General features: G+C 39.3%; 1 protein-coding gene across 4 annotated transcripts in view; it reads left to right on the forward strand.

Moving 5' to 3' along the window:
* Nucleotides 1-16,668, forward strand: part of EGF (epidermal growth factor) — a 100,926-nt gene that overhangs the window by 46,353 nt on the left and 37,905 nt on the right. For 2 of the 4 annotated variants that reach the window (XM_032171701.1, XM_032171703.1), the window contains exons 6-11: nt 2,214-2,339; nt 3,746-3,868; nt 4,884-5,006; nt 6,198-6,323; nt 7,426-7,562; nt 12,174-12,322. In XM_032171701.1, the coding sequence (XP_032027592.1) occupies nt 2,214-2,339; nt 3,746-3,868; nt 4,884-5,006; nt 6,198-6,323; nt 7,426-7,562; nt 12,174-12,322 (784 nt within the window). The remainder of the gene's footprint in view (nt 1-2,213; nt 2,340-3,745; nt 3,869-4,883; nt 5,007-6,197; nt 6,324-7,425; nt 7,563-12,173; nt 12,323-16,668) is intronic. The other 2 variants (XM_032171705.1, XM_032171706.1) reach the window with 1 other exon arrangement.

Below are 16,668 nucleotides of genomic sequence, written 5' to 3' on the forward strand. Positions count from 1 at the left end.
GGGCAAGGATATGTTTCTACTGAATCTTACTGTTATTGGTCATGTCTAGTGATGTTAAATAAAATTTATGGGAGGCAACTGATTTGGACTGAGCTCCTGCAATAGGCCCCAGCAGACCAAACCAAAATGAAGTCACTCATGCTAAAATTCCACATCAACAAACCAAAACTAAATTGTTTATCTGACCCCCTGAGGGATCAGGAGAGAGATGATAGCCAAATCCCCAAACAGGTCAGCTTTAACTGGTATCATAAGGAAATCCCATCTGGTTTAACCTTTACGAGGAAAGTAACCTGAAGTAAACTGATGTTAACCAATCCACTATATGTATCATGCTCAAGTGATATCACAAAACTGAATGTGCTGCCACAGCCAGTGTAGCATCTGTCTATTTTTAGACAAGATGTTGCCCAATTCATGAATCCCAAGTAAAAGCCAATTTGACCATTTAATTAAATGTGTTGAAATTTTATCTTTTGAGATTTGAAGTAGAAGGAAATGGGTACAGACAGAGGAGACTTCTTTATTAGTAGATAAACAGATCAGAGAAACCAAGCCTATTTGGAGAACAGTCTCAGGCCCTCTGCCCACTTTGCTCAGACTCTTGCTGATTTGTTTCCTGTGTCCTTCCCAGCAATGGTGGTGTTCTCAGCAGTCCTTTCCTCAGGTCGTCAGCTTTTCCCATGATACATCAGCTCTAGCTGATTTTAACAATGCCATGGCTTCAGAATCCATGACCCCAATAGTTTTCCTTGGCCTTCACCTCTTGCCAGACCTCTGGCCTCTGTATCTACCTGCATTCTAGGTCTCTGCCCTTACGCTCAAACTTACTCCTGTATTTCTCATAGTATGTTACAATGGTCCTATTGTTTCTAAAATGGGCAAAAAGTAAGGTGCAAAAGAGACAAAAATCTCATTAACTGTTTGGAAAGAGATATGCAGTTGTACCTCAGTATCTGTGGGGGATTGGTATCCCCCAAGATACCCAAATCTGCAGTTGCTTAAGCCCCTAATATAAAATGGTGTATTTGTATATAACCTAGCCACATCCTCCCATATACTTTAAATCATCTCCAAATTACTTATAATACCTAATACAATGCCTACATCACTTCATTCTTGTGAATTCAACATAGTGCTTGGCATGTGGCAAATTCATGTTTTGCTTTTTGGAACTTTGCTTTGTGGAATTTTTTTCCTAAATATTTTCAGTCCTAAGTTGGTTGAATCCACAGATATGGAGGGCCAACTGTAGGTGTTACTAGTTTAGCCCTTGATTCTGGCTCTGAAAATCAATGGTACAAAATTGACCACTTGTTCAATATAGCTGGCTAATTCAATCCAAACACCCAACTCACTGAGCAGATTTTACTGTTTATTATGGAATATTTGGAACACATGGGACACTGGCAGCAATAACTTCAGAAATTTGAGGAGCAGAGATATGGCGATGGTATATATTGAGTCTGAAAGATGTTCATTAAATAATGATATTAAAAACAGCTAAATATCTAACCTATAACTATTACACTTAAAAAGTATTCTTGGCCAGGCACGGTGGCTCATGCCTGTAATCCCAACACTTTGGGAGGCTGAGGTGGGCAGATCACTTGAGGTCAGGAGTTCGAGACCAGCCTGGCCAACCCTGTCTCTACTAAAAATACAAAAATTAGCCGGGTGTGGTGGTGTGTGCCTGTAATCTCAGCTACTTAGGGGGCCAAGGCAGGAGAATCGCTTGAACACAGAAGGCTGAGGTTGCAGTGAGCCAAGATCGTGCCACTGCACTCCAGCCTGGGTGACAGAGGGAGACCCTGTCTCAAAAAAAAAAAAAAAAAAAAGTATTCTTAGGTTTGAATCTGTTTTTATTTCTTAAGCAGATTATTTCATTTGCAGAATTTGTGTGCTTTTTTGTGATAAAAGTAAATTAGAATGAAAAAGCTAGTAAGTAGTGTTCAGTATTCGCAACCTAAGAAATGACATCTCCAGCTAATCAGGATGCCCAATCCTGAGAGGTTTCGGAGAAGTAATACAGTTGGAGAAAAAAGTGGGCTTCGGGATGCTGGGGAATCTGGGCTCTGGCTAAGTTTGCCTCCGTGAGAGATGCAGCTGCAGACGTTGTAGGGAGGTAAGACCTCTTAAGAATCAGGAAGAGATTTAGCAGTGTCCTCTGTCAAAACACGGCCCCACTCCAAATAAAGCATCTTCTCTTTTAGAGCAGAAACTTCGCAAATTGAGGAAAGGAAACTGCAGCAGCACTGTGTGTGGGCAAGACCCCCAGTCACACTTGTGCACGTGTGCAGAGGGATACGCCCTAAGTCGAGACCGGAAGTACTGTGAAGGTAATGGAAGAGTCGCTGCTTGAGGGGAGGAATGCTCAACTGAGCCAGCGGCTTGTCTTCAGTGGGCCAGCCAGAGCCTCAGTGGAAAACCAACTTCAAGTCCATTCTCCCCATCCCCTGCACAACCCCTGAAGACTATTTTTTATTTATTTTTTCTTGTTTGTGAAGCCTTTATAATACTTTCCTATCTTCATATCTTGTGTTTATAGATCAAACACTCTGAGAGGATGCTTAGGGGTTGATATAAGGCAAGGATTCTCTAAGTGGATTCTACCAACCTCTGCATTTGTGTGCAAAATTTCAGTATGTGTACATTTTTAGGGGAGTGGTTTCATAGGGATCGTAAGAGTCTCAAAGAGTATGTGACTCCTATCTTATCCCGAGAAGATCTAGTAGAAAGCCTGGGAAACTGAACCAGGCTGGTTTGTCTAGGGATCCTCCTATTTTGAGATTCTGGACCAAGTGCAATGAACTCAGGAGAAAAACTATGTCCTTTTTCCTGGAAGGTGTAGTAGTTTAGTGATGAAAAGAATCCAATGGCTGCAGCACACATCCAGTGGAATTAGCTGGGGTGAGACCTCAGGTAAATCTAGCATCTGCCTGTTAATTATAACCCCCTGCTTACATGGGACCAATGGGTGAAAGCCCTGGCATAGAGATAGTGAGCTGGAAGGCTGGGGCTTCAGCCAGAATAAAACTGCTGGAGAAGGTTTCCACATTTAGGGAAAGGGCTCTGGTCAGTCTTGAAGGGTGAGGAGCACAATAGGAAATGTCCTAAGCTTGTAAAGAGCTTTCAAGAGTCCCTAACTTAAATGGCATGCTATATCTTTTCATGGGAAATAATACTACCTTTTTCCCAACGGTTACTCTAATATGAAAATCTGTATTTGAAAGTATAAGCTGGGCCAGGCATGGTGACTCACACTTGTAATCCCAGCACTTTGGGAAGCCAAGGCGGGCAGATCACTTGAGTCCCGGAGTTCAAGATTAGCCTCAGCAATGTAGCAAAACCCCATGTCTACAAAATATACAAAAATTAGCTGAATGTTGTGGTGTGCACCTGTAGTCCCAGCTACTCAGGAGGCTGAGGTGGGAGGATCACTTGAGCTTGGGAAGCAGAGGTTGCAGTGAGCTGAGATCGTGGCATTGCATCCAGCCTGAGTGACAGAGCCAGACTCTATCTCAGGGAAAACAAAAGCATAAAATGTGACAGAATAGAAATGGCTTTTATCATCATTTAATTGACTTATTTTACCCTTTGCTAGAGTATGGAAAAGAGACTTTCCATGATCAATTACAGCATATACAAATGTGAGATACCCTGCGTTGTGATGACTTATTAGTGATAGCACAATTGATTTTTAAAAATAGCCATTTGAATGTATTGTGCTGTTGTCATTGTGCAGATGTTAATGAATGTGCTTTTTGGAATCATGGCTGTACTCTCGGGTGTAAAAACACCCCTGGATCCTATTACTGCACATGCCCTGTAGGATTTGTTCTGCTTCCTGATGGGAAACGATGTCATCGTAAGTCATAGCAACAAGTATTTGTTGCATTATTTGTCTTCATTTTCTTTTTTAATTTTATTTTATTATTATACTTTAGGTTTTAGGGTACATGTGCACAATGTGCAGGTTTGTTACGTATGTATCCATGTGCCATGTTGGTTTGCTGCACCCATTAAGTCGTCATTTAGCATCAGGTATATCTCCTAATGCTGTCCCAAGGTGGCTATGATCTGGGTTGGTGATCTTCAATCAGCAGTGTGCATCATAATTACCTTGGAGTTTTATTTTGTTTGGCTTTTTAAAACATGGATGACTGCCAGCCTGGGCAACATGGTGAGACCCTATCTCTACTAAAAACACACACACACACAAAATTAGCCAGACATGTTGGCCCACGCCAGTGGTCCCAGCTATGGAGGAGGCTGAGGCAGAAAGATCACTTGAACTGGGAGGAGGAGGCTGCAGTGAGCCGAAATCAAGCCACTGCACTTCAGCCTGGGTGATGGAGTGAGACCCTGTCTCAAAAAGCAAAACAAAACAAAAACCATGGATGACTGGACTCTACCCCAGACCTATCAAATCAGAACCTTTAAGGTTGGGAAACAAATCATCTATAATCTATTTATTATAGGTATTTTCCTGTTTCTTTGTCTGTATTACCTTATATTTCATTGTCTATCTCTTTTTTATTTTAATTTGTTAATTTTTAAAAATAACTATTGGGTACTACATTTCATTGTATATCTCTAAAAGATAGGCATGTAAAAAACATAATCATGATACATTATTGTATCTAAAAAACTTAACTATAATTCCTTCCTATCATTTAATGTCCAGTTAATTTTCAGGCATAACCACAATACCATTATTATACATTAAAAAATTAAGGCTGGGCACAGTGCCTCACACCTGTAATCCCAACACTTTGGGAGGTCAAGGCAGGAGGATCACCTGGCAATATTAGCAACTGATTGCAATAAATTTTTGCAAACCTGATTTAACACTAATCTTGACCTTGTTCTTTATTAATTAGAACTTGTTTCCTGTCCAAGCAATGTGTCTGAATGCAGCCATGACTGTGTTCTGACATCAGAAGGTCCCTTATGTTTCTGTCCTGAAGGCTCGGTGCTTGAGAGAGATGGGAAAACATGTAGCGGTGAGTTTATTTGCTTTATTTACCTTTTGTTTGTTTGAAAACATACATTTGCTCAGTGACATCTAAAAATTGATCTTGTTGTCAAAGAAGAATCAATTTTCCAATATTGTATACTGAAAGATACTGATACAACAGATTAATATAGATTTAAATTTAGTATTTTTGGGTTTTTGGCTTTTTTGTTTAGACAGCATAGTGTAGTGGTTATGAGCAAGGGCTTTGAAGCTTGACAGCCCTGAGGTATCATTACCAGTTACTAGCAGTTTTGATTTTGGTCTAGATACTTGCCCTCTCTTGGTCTTTGTTTCTTCAACTGCAGAGATACTGATACTTGCCAGCTCGATTAAATGAGACTTCAGATGCAGAGTGCTTAGTCTGTTTCTTGCACCTAATAAACACCTCTCTACTTTTATCTTCATAGAGACTTAAGTGTATAGATAACTGGATGTAACTCAGAATTAGCAGAAGAATTGTGTGTGTGTTTTTGATTTTCTAATAAAACAAAGCCAAGCAGCTAAAAGTGTGTGAGAGAAAAAAATTACTAGGAAGAGTTAGACCAGCTGCCAAACTCATCAAATGGATTTTTCGTTCTAGACAGCCGCCAGTGCACTTGCTCCTGAACTCATTGGTAGAATAAGAGGAAAAGGGCCACTGGAATGTGAAGGATTAACATCCAAGATGTTGGGTTATAGGGAAGGAGGGTACTGTGACATTTTGATTTTTATCTCTGAAAAATAATCTTGATTGCAGCCATATGAATGATTGTGGAAATGTTTTAAAAAATCAACATATGGGCTGAGTGCAGTGGCTCATGCCTGTAATCCTAGCATTTTGGGAGGCTGAGGCAGATAGATCTCCTGAGGTCAGGAGTTTGAGACTAGCCTGGCCAACATGGTGAAACCCCGTCTCTACCAAAAATGCAAAAACTCGCCGGGCGTGGTGGCGGGTGCCTGTAATCCCAGCTACTTGGGAAGCTGAGGCAGGAGAATTGCTTGAACGCGGGAGGCAGGAGGTTGCAATGAGCCGAGATAGCACCATTGCACTCTAGCCTGGGTGAAAGAGTGAAACTCCATCTCAAAAAAAAAAAAAAAAAAAAAAAATCAACAAATGGTTGGCTCGCCCCCATCCTTTGATGAAAAATAATTATATTTTGGATGACACAGCATCATTACCAAGCAATTGTTTTTGTAGGTTGTTCCTCACCTGATAATGGTGGATGTAGCCAGCTCTGCATTCCTCTCAGCCCAGTATCCTGGGAATGTGATTGCTTTCCTGGGTATGACCTACAACTGGATAAAAAAAGCTGTGCAGCTTCAGGTTAGTGCTGTGGTTGTCTGGAACTGTGTCTCTGAAAAAAGATTCATGAAAACCTTTTGTTTAGAAAGATGGAAAGTTAACTGCTTATGGTTTTGTATTTTTGAAATGGAAAAGAAGCAAATCACATTGTAAATATGAATAATATGAGTAATAACAATATAACTAGTAACCAGGCTTTTAAAGACTATTTCTATTCTTAATTAGCATCCAGCAAAGATTTGCCATAATATCAGATAGGATATTTTTAGTATATGAGAAAGTCATGACAAGAATAGTCTTAAAACACTTTATAGTTAAGAGGCATTTAAGAAGTATTTGTTGATTGATTTGATTTTTATCTCTCTAATGAATATAATCATAACACTGACAAATTCTGTCCTTTTTATGTCAAAATTCAATATAAAGTTGTATGCTTCAGCTATTTTTTTTGTCTTCTGATATTACCTCTCTTGCATCCTTCAACAGCCATGGAAATTCTAGATTTATACCAAATTGATTTAATATCTCCTGAAGGTTCATTATGTTTTTAACATATAATGCTCATAATGCTGTCATGTAATGATGATCCTGTACACCTTGCCCTAGTGAAACCACAATGATGTTAACTTCTCAGGGCCTTCATTAATATAGCATAACCTAAATCCTTAAAATTATCAAGGGTCTTGCTATTAACTCAAATCATTGTGCCTCCCTTTAAGAAGTGCCCAGGCCAGGGAAAGTTACTTATTTGGACATGAAAGTATACAATCTACTAATATTAGTGTTTCAGTATGTGTGAATCAAGAAGATGTATAACCCTAAGACTTTCATCATTTAGCTATGGTGTTGGTTATTTAACACTGTCTCTTTCTGTAAGTAAGTAGCTTTTAAAAGCAAATACCTGGAGAGGGAAGAAGCCAGAGATGAAATTCTGGCAATATGTCACCTCCTGGAAGAGGACATCCTCTTGCCTGTCTTCACCTATACCACACTAGAGGGAAATTAAGAAAACAAGCACTGTAGAAATTGGGTAAAAAGGTACAGTGAAAGGGAAGAGTCAGAGATGCCTCTTAGTTTCTAAGGCATGTTTTAAATTCAGCCATATTTGAAATTTGGTTAACAGGACCACAACCATTTTTGCTGTTTGCCAATTCTCAAGATATTCGACACATGCATTTGGATGGAACAGACTATGGAACTCTGCTCAGCCAGCAGATGGGAATGGTTTATGCCCTAGATCATGACCCTGTGGAAAATAAGGTATGGTTTTGTTACTTGAACAGATGTGGACGTACTTTAAGGACAGAGTAGAGGATTTTATCCTAACAAATGACCTGGCCTACTTGAAAATCCTCTGCTAAACTCTGAATGATTAGGCACAGAACAAGTTAAATATAGATATTGGAGTAACACTTGAGAAATTTTAAGGACTTTCTTGCCATCATAATGCTACCCTAGTCCTCGCCACGATTAGCCGTTTTATTGGAAATGATCACACAGGATTTTCAGTTTAGTTTCCTCTTTGGAGATGAGGATGGGAGACTAGCACAGTGTCATGCATATAGAAGGAGCTTCATAACCAGGTTTTTTATTATTTGCTGGTAGTGAGAGGAGTGGGAGGTTGAGTTTGGGGCATAGGAAGTATGGATTAGTAATTTGTGTTTTACATATGTCTTTTGGGGGAGGAGATTCAGTGACCTCTTAACCATGAAAATCAGGGAACGTAAGTTTTATAGCTCACATGAGAATGGCAATCTAACTAATAACATTATTTACATAAACATTTTATCAGTTTTGTGTGTAACTTAGAATTTCTGTGTCAGCTGGCCATTTGATCTCTAATTTCTTAGTTGTATCTGTGCTAGGTTAGAATGTGCTTGAAATGATGTTACAGTGTCTTTTGGAGATTAATCACCCAATAATGATAAATTTATATAGTTATTAATTACCTTGCATAATTATTTAGTTACTACTATGTGGTACATTAATTCCTAGACTTTCAAACTTTGGGCTTTTGTTTCTTCCTGATTTGAAGCAGTCTGGTAAATGGCCAAAAGAAACAAAGTGAAGCAAATTGATTCTATATTTAATAGGTATGGATTGGTAGCCGAATAGAAGTATTTTTGCAAATTAAAGTTTTGCAGTTGAACACTAGCAAACAATTCTTTCTTTTCCCTGACCTGAATCTATATGGTTCCATAGGACAGTTACAATAACAGAAAAAAATAATTAATAGAAAAAAGGTAGTTCAAGATTCATTTATTACCAAACTAGTTTTATTCCCGCAGAATCAGTATTCTTACAACAAGTGAATATGGAGACCTAGAATGAATTTTAAGGCAGGTGGCTGGTTTTTGTTTCTTGGGTTAATTTTCTTATTTTCTTGCTACTCAAATTGTGATCTTTGAGCCAGCAGTGTCAACAACACCTGGAGATTATTAGAACTGCAGTCCTCCAGGTTCCACCCCTGACCACTAAATCAGTATCTGCATTTTAACAATATTCTCAGGTGATTCTTATGCACATTAGAGTTTGAGAAGCACAGTACCAGTGGAATGAAGTACCCCTATTTGTATTTATGAAACAACCTTTTCTATTTCATTTAGAAAGAAGAGTAACCCATTATTTAACGACTTCCCACTTTCTGAATAGTCTCATTATTGATTGTAAGTTTATGTACATATGTGTACTCACAGTTAAAATTCTACAGTGTTTTCATTAAATTATCAACTGACCCATAGCTTTTAAAATATATATGTATATATATATTTTAAATTTTTATAGGTTTAGGGGTACAAGTACAGTTGTCTTACATGAATAGATTGTGTAGTGGTGAAGTCTGGGCTTTTAAGTTACCCATCACCTGAATAGTGAACATTGTTCCCATAGGTAGTATTTCATCTGTTACCCCCCTACACCCTCCCACCCTTGCAGTCTCCAATGTCTGTTATTCCACTCTGTATGTCCATGTGTACCCATTGTTCAGCTCTCACATATAGGTGAGAAAATGCAATTTTTGATTTTCTATTTGATTCATTTCACTTAGTATAATGCCTTCCAATTCCATCCATGTTGCTGCCCATAATGATTTCATTCTTTTTTATGAGCAGTATTCCATTGTATATATATGACACATTTTAAAAATCCACTCATCCATTGATGGACACTTAGATTGATTCCATGACTTTGCTATTATGAACAGTGCTGTGATAAACATACAAGTGCAGGTGTCTTTTTGATATAATACTTTCTTTTCCATTGGGTAGAGAGCCAGTAGTGGGATTGCTGGATTAAAAAGTCATTCTATTTTTAGCTCTTGAGAAATCCTCATACATTTTCCCTAGAGGATTGCAAATTTACATTCCCACCAACAATGTATAAGAGTTGTTTTTTGCTTCACATCCATGCCAACATCTGTTGTTTTTTGACTTTTTAATAATAGTCATTCTGATGGGTGTAAGATAACATCTCATTGTGGTTTTGATTTTCATTTCTCTGATGACTAGTGATGTTAAGCATTTTTTCATATGTTTGTAGGCTGCTTGTATGTCTTCTTTTGAAAAATGTCTGTTTATGTCCTTTGCCCACTTTTTAATGGGGTTATTTGTTTTTTTCTTCTTGGGTTGTTTGAATTCCTTATAGATTCTGGATATTAGCTCTTTGTGAACTGCATTGTTTGCAAGTATTTTCTCCCATACTGTAGGTTATCTGTTTACTCTGTTGATTATTTCTTTTGCTGTGCAGAAGCGTTGTAGTTTAATTAATTCCCATTTGTCTATCTTTGTTTTTGTTGCATTTCCTTTTGAGGGCTTAGTCATGATTTCTTTGCCTAGGCAAATGTCCAGAAGAGTTTCTTTTAGGTCTTCTTCTAGGATTTTTATAGTTTCAGGCTTACACCTACGTGTTTAATCCATCTTGAGTTAATTTTTTATATGGTGAGAGATAAGAGTCCAGTTTCATTCTACTGTTTATGGCACTCCAATTTCCCCAGCACAATTTATTGAATCAGATATCCTTTCCCCAACGTATATTTTTGTCGACGTTGTCAAAGATGAGTTGGATGTAGGCATATGACTTCTGGGTTCTCTATTCCATTCCATTGGTTTATGTGTCTGTTTTTATACTAGTACCATACTGTTTGGGTTACTGCAGCCTTATAGTATAAAGTCAGGTACTATGGTGCCTTCAGCTTTATTTCGTTTTGCTTAGGATTGTCTGTGCTCTTCAGGCTTATTTTTGGTTCCAAGTGAATTTTAGGATTGTTTTTTCTAATTCTGTGAAGAATGATAAGACTTGCATTGTATCTGTATATTGCTTTGGGTCATTTTTAAACAGTCTTATGGAAATTCTTGTACCTGTGTGATAGGCTGCATATAGACTGAAAAAGAACTTTGCATTGGCAAGAAATCTTCTGTTGAACAAGATGGATGAATTAAAATGAAATTACAGTCATGCATCACTAATGACAGGTGTGTCATTAGGCAATTTTGTCATTGTGCAAACATCGTAGAGTGCACTTACACAAACTTAGATAGTGTAAGCTACACTCACTTAAGCTATATGGTCTAGCTTCTTGCTCCTGGGCTACAAACCTGTGCGGATGTTACTATGCTGAATACTGTAAGCAGTATTGTAACACAATAGTAAAAATTTATGTATCTAAACATAGAAAAGGTACAGTAAAAAATACGGTATGAGATATTTTTAAATGATACACCTTTATAGGGCGCTTACCATGAATGAAGCTTGCAGAACTGGAAGTTGCACTGGATGAGTCAGTGAGTGGTGAATTAATGTGAAGGCTTAGGACATTACTGTACGTTGCTGTAGACAAACACTGAACATTTAGGCTACACTAAACTTATAAAAAAAGTAATTTCACTATGACATTTTGAATGCTACAATGTCACTAGGTGATAGATATTTTTCAGTTCCATTATCATCTTATGGAATCACCATCGTATATGCAGTTTGTCGTCAACCGAAATGTTATTATGTGGCATCTGATTAAATATAAGGTTAGAGACTAAAGGAACTTTAGCGAATACCTAGTCTAACTTCCTCATTTTTACAGTGGAGAAAATTGAGGTTAAAGAATTTATCCAAAGCAATCAAGCAAATAAGTGACAAAACTGGGAACCAGTTTTGACCTGCAGTGACTAAGTGTCTCTTGACTTGCAGTGAAGTGGGGTGCTACAGACTGAGCCCAGCTTGTAGCCCTCATTAACTGCAAATCATTGCCCCCTTTCAGAAGCCATGGTAGTTCAAGTATGATGGCTATGTCATTGACCAATGATCAAGGGCTAATAAATTACCAATAGCAGTAGCAATATGTGCCAGATACATGGCTAAGGAGATCTGTCTATCTATCTATCTCTCTATCTATCTATAGCAATACCAATAGCAATAGCAATATGTGCCAGATACATGGCTAAGGAGATATAAATATGCATATATATTTATATCTATATACATCTATCTATCTATCTATCTATCATCTATCTATCTATGTATCTATCTATGTATCTGTGTATCTATCTATCTATCTATCTATCATCTATCTATCTATCTATCTACCTACCTACCTACCTACCTACCTACCTACCTACGTACCTACCTACCTACCTACCTAATAAGCTTGATATTATTATCCTCATTTTACCGATGAGGAAACTAAGATTCTGAGACATTGAATAACTTGCTTAAGGTTACACGTATCTGGGAAGCAGCCTAGTTCGAATTTAGTTGCAGGTGTGCCTATCTCCAAAGTCAAGTTCTTAACACCCTGTACAACCTAAAGACAAGTGCCATTTGTATACATTCCACATTAGTTTTTAAAAAAATCAGAAATGCCTGTGTTCTCTTTCGTAGATATACTTTGCCCATACAGCCCTGAAGTGGATAGAGAGAGCTAATATGGATGGTTCCCAGCGAGAAAGGCTTATTGAGGAAGGAGTAGATGTGCCAGAAGGTCTTGCTGTGGACTGGATTGGCCGTAGAGTCTATTGGACAGACACAGGGTATGTTTTCTGCATCAGTTTTAAGCTGTGTGGGATGGGAGTGATGGGATAGGTAATACTATTGGCTTCATCCTCCACTTTGAACACAGAAAAGTGTTGCTGGGCATTTGGTTGGGATTGGAGAAAAGAGACCACCATTACGGTCCACACTCCCTCCACTTCCTCCTTTCATCAAGATTGCATCTGTGTGCGTGGGAGGATTTTGAAGACCAAGAAAGTAGCCTGTGTTAGGAACAGAAAACCGAACACCGCATGTTCTCACTCATAAGTGGGAGTTGAACAATAAGAACACATGGACAGAGGGAGGGGAACATCACACACCGGGGCCTTTCAGAGGTTGGGTGGCAAGGGGAGGGATAGCTTTAGGAGAAATACCTAATGTAGATGACGGGTTGATGGGTGTAGCAAACCACCATGGCACACGTATATCTATGTAACAAACCTGCACGTTCTGCACATGTATCCCAGAACTTAAAATATAATAATAAAAAAAGTAGCCTGTGTTTTGGCAGTTCAGGCTTTTGTTATCAGGGAAACTCAAAACCTGTCTGAATATAGCAATAAGCATTCTTGGAGCATCTGCTATGGAAATAAGACTTTCTCCTAAGTCACATGGGAGATACAGAGGAGCCTAAGATATGCTCCATCTTTTCAGTCAGTTCTTAGTTTAGCTGGGGAGATAAGGTATATTTCCCCAGCAAAATAATTAATACAAATTCTTGGTCTAAATAGCAGTTCAAGAAATGTCATAGGGCCACACATAAATAATTGCCAAATGACAGGTGTACACTCCCAAAGGGAGCCATCATGGAATGAGCTTCGGCATGCAAGTGACAAATCTTGGACTAGAATGTTGACTCCCTGTTAAACAAGCATGAAGGAGGGAGGAGAACTTCAGCTGGAGTTGTGAGGAAAGTGCTTGAGATAAGGGGGATGCTCTTTGTTTCCCTATGTTGGGAAAAAACAGAACCAGAGTGCAGTTGTGAAACCCCACTCTCAGAGCTGCAGGAAGGGCTACTGTACTTGGTGTGTATGCAGCCTGCGTGAACCTCAGAACTGAATGGCAGGAAGCAGGAAGGAAGTGGCTGTATCCCTTATGTGTGCGAATGAGATCCCACTTCCTTACAGAACTGTAAGAGAAGCTGCTAACGATAGACCCCTCACAAAATCATATTAGAGATGCAATGTACTCTGAGATATATTCTCAGAGTAACCGAAAGCCAGAAAGTGAAATGGTGGCCATCCCGAACATCTGGTACCAATGCAACCAAGTAAAAGTAAAAGAAGGGAGAATGAGGGTTTAACCTCTGTGAAATCAGCAGTTCCAACACAGAGGGAGAAGTCCCAGGGAATGGGTTTCTATGCTTGGGGGTAGGCATTTTATGTCCCAGAATATCTCTTTTAATCGGGATAATCCATGGGAAACAGGTTTTTAAAAATCTGTTGGTGTGCTTTGGGAGGCAGAGGCGGGCAGATCACAAGGTCAGGAGATCGAGACCATCCTGGCTAACACGGTGAAACCCTGTCTCTACTAAAAATACAAAAAATTAGCCGGGCGGGTGGTGGGCGCCTGTAGTCCCAGCTGCTCGGGAGGCTGAGGCAGAATGGCGTGAACCCAGAAGGCGGAGCTTGCAGTGAGCGGAGATCGCGCCACTGCACTCCAGCCTGAGTGGCAGAGCGAGACTCCGTCTCAAAAAAAGAAAAAATCTGTTGATGTGGTTATCTGTATGATATGGTTATCAGTTATCAATAATATGGCCATTTTACATCCAAGGTGAGCATATTTTCTTTCATTCATTCATTTGTTCATCTAATCATACGTTCATTTCTTTATTATTTGAGTATTTATTTACTGAATAATTGCAATGCACCAGATACTGTGCTTTATATCCATGACACTATTAAATCCCCAAAGGTAAGTTTTGTTATCTCCAATTTAAAGATTAAGAAAATTGATAATTGGAGAGGTAAAATAACTTTCCCAAGGTCAAGCAGGCAACAAGTACCATGTGGATCTGTAATTGGAACTCAAAGATGGCCATTTGCAAAGCATATTCTCTTAATAGTCATAGAGATGTACCACCGCCCCAAACCAGTGTGGATTTAACACACGGTTGACTCAGAGTCATGTGACAAATTAAAATCAACTTCAGTTGTAATAATTATAAAAATCATAATAATGACCTCCTCTGTGTTGAACCTACTTAAAAGAATATTTTAAATGTCAGCTGTGTATAATAACAGAGCTGTACATGGTTGTTCTCGGAAGGGTAAACGATGATCAAAATGGCAGATGTCAGCCACTCTCGGGTCCACTAAGGGTGCCAAGTCTTCTCATATTTCCCCACATTCACAAGGGACCTCTAATTTTAACAGGGTTTGATTAATAGTACCATGGTACCGACTGCAGAGGCAATGCGTTCAGGAGATTGACAGGCACCACTGTTTCCTGGAGAATCAGACCCTAAATTCCCCAGTTCATTGGCTTCAGTAATAACAAGCCTTTCTTAAGTCCTCCTGGCTCTAAAGGCAGCTGCTAAAAGAAAACCTTTAATTTGTCTGGAAATGAAAGGTTTATGGTTTGGAAACCTTGATATTACCTAGAAATTGGATGTAAATAACTGAGATTCCAATCTCATAATATTAGATCACATGGTAACTCTTAGCCAATCAAAAGAGGCAAAGTGGGATGCTTGCAGTTCCTTTTTGGCCTGGGAAAAGACAGATTCAAATTAACATCTAAATGTAGGAAGGAAGCACATTGAAAATTCCAATGGTAATGCTGTTATTTAGTATCAAGGAATACTGATTCCTAAAGTCAATTGCCTAGTAAAGAATCAAGAGGGTAAAAATATAAGCTATCTATTTACTCATTCTTTTGAGATAACAAAAACTAATATGAGGTAAAAAAAAAAAAAATCACTCTTCTGGGGTTCTTGATGGACAGCTCTTACCCTAGAAGGAGGGTGAGTTTTTCTCTTGGAGGATCTCAGTGGCACTGGGACGATTAGATAATGGTTAGAGAGAGAAGGACACACCACTAGATTAAAGGTGATGCTTGAACTCCCATGAAGCCAAATATCCCTGCTGGTCTTTGGTTTCTCATTACCAACACTGGAGTTTGAGATTTGCTCTCTAGCTGAATCAAATAGAAGTATATTAGGTGAACACCTTGGGGGAGCTTTAAAAGTAAATTCCAGCAATCCTGCCTTGAGACAGCTGCACACTCAGGAGCTTATGTCGTTCTCGTCTCATCACTTAATTCCTGCCTGAAACAGAATTTAGAGATGATGTCTCTCATCTCTAAGATGATTAGAGATCATCATGAGATCAGAATTGACAGTTTTGTCTCCCCTGGTCACAAGCAAGTGGCCTCAGAATTCTTTCCTCCCACCAAGGGAAGAGGCACAGTGACAGTTGTGTCTGAGAACAGAACTTGACACATTAAGTTCAAAAATATCTTCCACCCAGCAGTATCCTTCCTATGAGCACTTCATCTGGGAGTAAAATTATCTTTTTAAAGTGGCACTGGAGTAGAAATGGTTTCAAATTCTCCACTGCCTTTAGTTGGTAGTTTTACAAAGTGTTCCCAATCCAGCATAGGCACTGAGCCAGTTTTACCTTCACCTCTCTTCTGCATACTGCCTGTGAATAAGGCCCTGTGCATGGAGCCCTGTGCATAGAGTCCTGTTCCCTACACAGTACCTAGAAAATAGTTGGTGAACCAGCCACCGGAGAAGGTCTCCTTAGCATTTTGTAAAACCAGGAGCAGGGAATGGCCCTACCTTGTGTTTCTAGGCAGGCTTGTTTCATGCAGACATTGCCCTGAAGAGCAAGGTGAGAGGCCTTTAACAGATGTTTATTGAATGAATTATATATATTCGGGTTTGCAGCAGGTTATATATTCTGGTTTGCAGCAGGGAAACAGGGAAAGCAGGCAGTACATGGGGAAAGGGAGGCTCTTCTTAGCCCTCTTTGTATCCCCTCTGCCTGTGGTCTCGCCTGCTCCAAGAAGCTGCTGATCGTCCCTTGTTTGCTCCTGAAGGGGGCAGGGATGCTATAGAGTCATGTTTAGCATTTAAATCCATCCAGTTTTCTCCATTTCTCCTGCTACTGTTTTATCTCCTCACTGTCATCTCCTGCCTGCCTCACCCTTTCACACTAAAGCCACAGCAAACTTTCTAAAGTGCAAGTATAACTGCCCCACATTCTTTAGGTCCACTACTTTAGAACTTGTATATGTACATTCCCTTGCTTAGGGTACTCTTTCCATCCCCAGCCACCTTTGCCTGGCTGCCTGCTTCTCATCTTCATTTGTTATCATCTCCAGGAATCCTTCTCCGATC

This window comes from Hylobates moloch, unplaced genomic scaffold (assembly GCF_009828535.3).
Source record: "Hylobates moloch isolate HMO894 unplaced genomic scaffold, HMol_V3 SCAFFOLD_3, whole genome shotgun sequence".
Classification (NCBI taxonomy): domain Eukaryota; kingdom Metazoa; phylum Chordata; class Mammalia; order Primates; family Hylobatidae; genus Hylobates; species Hylobates moloch.